Source organism: Barbus barbus, assembly GCF_936440315.1.
Source record: "Barbus barbus genome assembly, chromosome: 22".
Classification (NCBI taxonomy): domain Eukaryota; kingdom Metazoa; phylum Chordata; class Actinopteri; order Cypriniformes; family Cyprinidae; genus Barbus; species Barbus barbus.
The window spans coordinates 343,191-349,190 of NC_136750.1; the positions used below are offsets into that span (position 1 = coordinate 343,191).

Consider the following 6,000-nt stretch of genomic DNA (forward strand, 5'->3'; position numbering starts at 1 on the left):
CACAGAGCTCAGTGTGAAGATTTCTCATTAGAATATCATGCCAAACTTAAGAAGACATTTAGACAGTATAAATTATCAGTATAAATAATGCAGTATTTTAAATTGCTGCTGTATAGTTTCACACTCCCTGTACCCCCCACAGGGACTGTACCCCCCAAGATCACAGTTACAAACATGAACCGCGTCCAAAAGATAAAGGGGGAGGTGTTGCCACAATTTATATCAATATTTTCAGTATTTCTCAGAGGTCGGATTTCAAGTATAATTCATTCGAAGTAATGGTGCTTAATATAACATTATCTAGAGAAACACGTGTTAGTGATAAATCCCCTGCGATGTTTGTACTGGCTACTGTATACAGGCCACCAGGGCACCATACAGACTTTATTAAAGAATTTGCTGATTTTCTATCTGAGGCAGTGCTGGCTGCAGATAAAGTCCTAATTGTTGGTGATTTTAATATCCATGTTGATAATGAAAGAGATTAATTGGGATCAGCATTTATAGACATTCTAAACTCCATTAGTGTTAAACAACACATTTCAGGACCTACTCATTGTTGAAATCATACACTATATTAATTGATGTCAGTGGTGTTGAAATATTGCAGCAGGGTGATGATATCTCAGATCATTATCTAGTTTTGTGTATATTCCATATAGCTAAAGCTGTAAAGCCAACTCCTTGTTACAAATATGGTAGAACCATCACTTCTACCACAAAAGACTACTTTATAAATAATCTTCCTGACTTATCTCAGTTCCTCAGCATATCCAATAGCTCAGAACAGCTTGATGATGTAACAGAAACTATTGACTCTCACTTTTCTAGCACTTTAGATAAGGTTGCTCCTTTATGCTTAAGGAAGATTAAGGAAAAGAGTCCAACACCGTGGTATAATGAGCACACTCGGGCCCTAAATAGAGCAGCCCGGAAAATGGAGCGCAGCTGGAGAAAAACAAAATTAGAGGTATTTCGTATTGCTTGGCAGGAAAGTACCCTATCCTACAGAAAAGCATTACAACTGCTAGATCTGCTTACTTTACGTCTCTTTTAGAAGAAAACAAACATAACCCCAAGTATTTATTTAATACAGTGGCTAAATTAACAAAAAATATAACATCAGCAGGTGCAGACATTACCCAGCAGCACAGTAGTAATGACTTTATGAACTACTTTACTTCCAAGATCGATTTTATTAGAGATAAAATTGTAATCATGCAGCTGTCAGCCACAGTATCGCATCAGATAGTGCACTATAGATCCCCTGAGGAACAATTCCACTCATTCTCTTCTATTGGAAATTAAGAATTGTATAAACTTGTTAAATCATCTAAACCAACAACCTGTATTTTAGACCCTGTTCCATCTAAACTACTAAAAGAGCTGCTTCCAGAAGTAATAGATCCTCTTCTGAATATTATTAATTCATCACTGTCATTAGGATATGTCCCAAAAACCTTCAAATTGGCTGTTATTAAGCCTCTCATTAAAAAAACACAACTTGACCCCAAAGAATTAATTAATTACAGATCGATCTCAAATCTCCCTTTTCTGTCAAAGATAATAGAAAAGGTAGTATCATCACAACTATGTTCCTTCTTAGACCATATCCTAGTACTGAGACTGCTCTCATTAGAGTTACAAACAAGCTGCTTCTATCATCTGATCGTGGTTGTATCTCTCTATTAGTGCTACTGGATCTTAGCACTGCGTTTGACACTATAGACCACAACATTCTTTTAAATAGACTAGAAAATTATGTTGGCATTAGAGGAAGTGCACTGGCATGGTTCAAATCGTACTTATCTGACCGCCATCAATTTGTGGCAGTAAATGAAGAGGTATCATACCAATCACAAGTGCAGTATGGAGTACCTCAAGGCTCAGTACTTGGCCCCTTACTTTTCACGTTTTACATGTTACCCTTGGGAGATATCAGTAGGAAACATGGTGTTAGCTTTTACTTTTATGCTGATGATACTCAGCTCTATATTTCTTCGCGACCTGATGAAACTTACCAATTTGCGGAATGTATAGTTGATATCAAAAACTGGATGACTAGCAATTTCTTACTGCTAAATTCTGAAAAAACCGAGGTGTTAATTATTGGACCAAAAACTTTTGCATGTAATAACCTAGATCACTGTCTAATGGCTGTTCTGTAAATTCTTCATCATCAGCTAGGAACCTTTTAATTTTTGATAGCAATCTTTCCTTCAAAAAACATGTTTCTAGCATTTGTAAAACTGCATTTTTCCATCTTAAAAATATTTCTAAATTACGACCTATGCTCTCAATCTCAAATGCAGAAACATTAATTCATGCGTTCATGACCTTGAGGCTAGATTATTGTAATGATTTATTGCTCTGCACGTTTAATAAACAAACTCCAGCTGGTTCAAAATGCAGCAGCTAGAGTTCTTACTAGAACCAGGAAGTATGACCACATTAGCCCGGTTCTGTCAACACTGCACTGGCTCCCTATTAAACATCGTATACATTTTAAGATCTTGCTAATTACCTATAAAGCCCTGAATGGTTTGGCACCTCAGTATTTGAGTGAGCTCTTATCGCATTACAGTCCTTCACATCCGCTGCGATCTCAAAACTCTGGCCATTTGATAATACCTAGAATATCAAAATCAACTGCGGGCGGGAGATCGTTTTCCTATTTAGCACCCAAACTCTGGAACAATCTACCTAACACTGTTCGGGAAGCAGACACACTGTCAGTTTAAATCTAGATTAAAGACACATCTCTTTAACCTGGCTTACACATAATACACTATCACATTTCTATAATTCCTTTCATTCAAATCCGTTAAAGGATTGTTAGGCTGGATTAATTAGGTCAACCGGAACCGGGAACACTTCCCAAAACACCTGATGTACTTGTTACATTGTTAGAAGAATGGCATCTACGCTAATATTAGTCTGTTTCTTTCTTATTCCGAGGTCACTGTAGCCACCCAGATCCAGACTGAATCCAGATCAGATGGTGGATCAGCTCCTAGAGATGACCTCTACAGCCAGGACACCTAGATGAACCCCAGAGACTGACCCCCAGTGAAGACCCTGTCTCCAAGACGACCATCGGGACAAGACCACAGGAACCAGATGAGTCCTTTACACAATCTGATTCTGCTTTAGCCTAGATTTAAACTGCTGATTTTGTCTGGCCAGAGGAGAATGACACTATTTCGACAAATTATTTCCCCGTCTAAATACTGTAAAGCTTTATATCAAGCTGATGAAAAGCTGCTTTGACACAATTTGCATTGTTAAAAGCGCTATACAAATAATATTGACTTGACTTGGCTTGACACTCATTTCTGTACTATTCACATATGAAAATGTGTCCCTGCAGCACAAAAGCAGTCATGAGTAGCACAGGTATATCTGTAGCAATAGCCAACAATACATTGTATGGATCAAAATTATACATTTTTCTTTTATGCCAAAAATCATTAGGATATTAAGATCATGTTCCATGAAGATATTTTATACATGTCCTACGGTAAATATATCAACTTCATTTTTGATTAGTAATATGCATTGCTAAGAACTTCATTTGAACAACTTTAAAGGAGATTTTCTCAATATTTAGATTTTTTTGCTCCCTCAGATTCCAGATTTTCAAATAGTTGTATCTCAGACAAATATTGTCCTATCATAACAAACCATACATCAATGGAAAGATTATTTATTCAGCTTTCAGATTCTTTTGTTTTTCTGTGTAGTTGTCCAGTTCATCATTTCTGTCTGTCCTGTTCAGTCTCTCAGCATGATTATCTGCGTATTTATATCCAGAATGTTGACACTCTATCAATTTGCAGCACTTTGGCTCGTTCTCTTTGTCTTTCAGCCCTTCCATTCCCATTAATCCCCAGAATCCTCACGACCCCCGAACGCACAAAGACGCAGGCGCGTTTGAGAACCAACACGTCCCTGAAGATCTCGCAGGTCTGGATAAGGAAGATAAAGCTGAGAACACAAGACCTCACGTTTCTCTCCTCACACAAAGAACAGCGGCCGCTCTTCACAAACATCAGAACACCAGCAGAAAGTTGAAACGAAGGCTCTGGCACGCTTTACATCCAGCGCTTCAGATAGCGTGACAGTAAGAAGAAGAAAACAGAGACCTGTGGCATCCCTCTACACTTCATGTCGCAGCTTTGTGTCCAGAGAGTGTCTCTCTTATATACCGTGGCTGCGCTGCACCTGTTGTGCTCTTGTGAGTTGTTTGTGAGAATCTAGCGCTTGTGGCCTCAGGATAAAACACCCACACATGAGCGCTGGGATCACACGGCACAGAAGAACGGAGAAAAGTGGAATAGAGCAGTTCAACTTCACATCAATACTTGTGCTCAGTTACATAAACACAATCATCTCACTCACACGCAGACTGCAATCTATTTTCACATGCAGCAGCTGTGCTTTTGCATCCTTAACTGCAATCAAATGTGCTTTTAAAAACTTTTTTTCAGACCCGGGTTATTAGAGTTACCTAAAAACTAAAACAGACAACTAAAATGACAAAAAAAAAAAAAAAATACAAATATTTAAAATATGTATATTTCTGCTAGTTCTCGAGGCAACATTTCTCATTTAGCTTAACTGTACAAAAATAACTAAAACTACAACTGAAAAAACAAAAACAAAACTGTATAAACACAGATATTTATGCAAAACAAACAAAAACTACTAAAAATGACAAAAAATTACTTTAACCAAAAACAGAAAATCTAAAAATAAAAGCTGATTCAGAATATTAGTATAATTATAATAGTATCTAAATTACAGTCATGGCCAAAAGTATTGGCAGTGATATAAATTTTATGTTTTGCAAAGTTTGCTGCTTAAGCTGTTGTGGTGTTCAGTCACATTGTTTCTACAAGTATTGACAGTGACATAATCTAGAAACAATGTGACTGAACACAACAGCTTAAGCAGCAAACTTTGCAAAACATAAAATTTATATCACTGCCAATACTTTTGGCCACAACTGTATATTAAAATAACACTGTTACAGAGGGAGACCCTCATAATGATAAAAAGCCTTCACCTGCGATTATTACCTAGAAGAGCCATTGATCTACACTGAAAAGCCCTGGTTCTTCAGTTCTTCAAATTTCTCAAATAATTACAAAGAAACACTAAATTAAACATTTTGAAGTAGAAAGACTGAAATAGTGTAAAATGACTCCACTAATCTTTAATTTATTTACACCTTCCATTTCGATTCAGTGATGTTATTATTTTGACTTCACTGAGATGCGAAGCACATTTTAAACATCTGTGTACTCTTTCCCAAATTCACTGCAGAAGGAAAACGGCCCTCTTTTATTAACGAGGTGCAGACCCCCCGAGGTCACGGATCCGCCGGACCCCTGTACTCACCCTGGTACTCCTGTCCCGGGACGTAGGCGCTGGGGCTCCCGTGGATCTGGAAGGTGAGCAGCACCTCTCCTCCTCCCTCGGCCCCGGGGCCCTCCAGCTCTCCGTGGTGGGTGCAGAGGAAGAAGAAGGGATTGAAGCGCGGGTAGAAGCTGGATGGAGAGCCTCCCAAATCCCCGGCGGCCGCCGACAGCAGCAGCAGAGCGCAGGCGAGAGCGGCCCTGAACATCTCTGCTCCAGAGCTCGAGGAGAGCATGTGTGTGTGAGTGAGTGTGTGTCTGTCCTCCCTTCACACACAGGGAGTTCAGAGCCTGGTGCTCAGCCCCGCTCCCACACTTAAATAGAGCTCAGCCCTGCCTCCCTCCACCTCTCTCTCCTCCCACCGACCTCCCTCCCTCCCTCGCTCGCTCTCTCTCTCGTCTGCTTCCTCCCTGCCTCGTTTCTGTCAATCATTCTAATATGTCTGCATGTTAGTGATTTGTCTCTCTCCTTAGTGCTGTGTTTTGTCCAAAACTGCCTGCCTTTGTCTTTTTCTTCTCAACTCCCTCCATCCCCCAAAGCGGATTCCCTGCTTTTCCACCCAAAGATCACACCTCCTCC

At 39.5% G+C, this 6,000-nt stretch overlaps 1 protein-coding gene across 1 annotated transcript in view; it reads right to left on the bottom strand.

The window, feature by feature from the left end:
• Window positions 1-5,675, bottom strand: part of reln (reelin) — a 135,069-nt gene extending 129,394 nt beyond the window's left edge. The window contains exon 1 of the mRNA XM_079447181.1: window positions 5,404-5,675. Within this exon, the coding sequence (XP_079303307.1) occupies window positions 5,404-5,656 (253 nt within the window). The 5' untranslated portion in view covers window positions 5,657-5,675. The remainder of the gene's footprint in view (window positions 1-5,403) is intronic.
• Window positions 5,676-6,000: the final 325 nt, after the last annotated feature.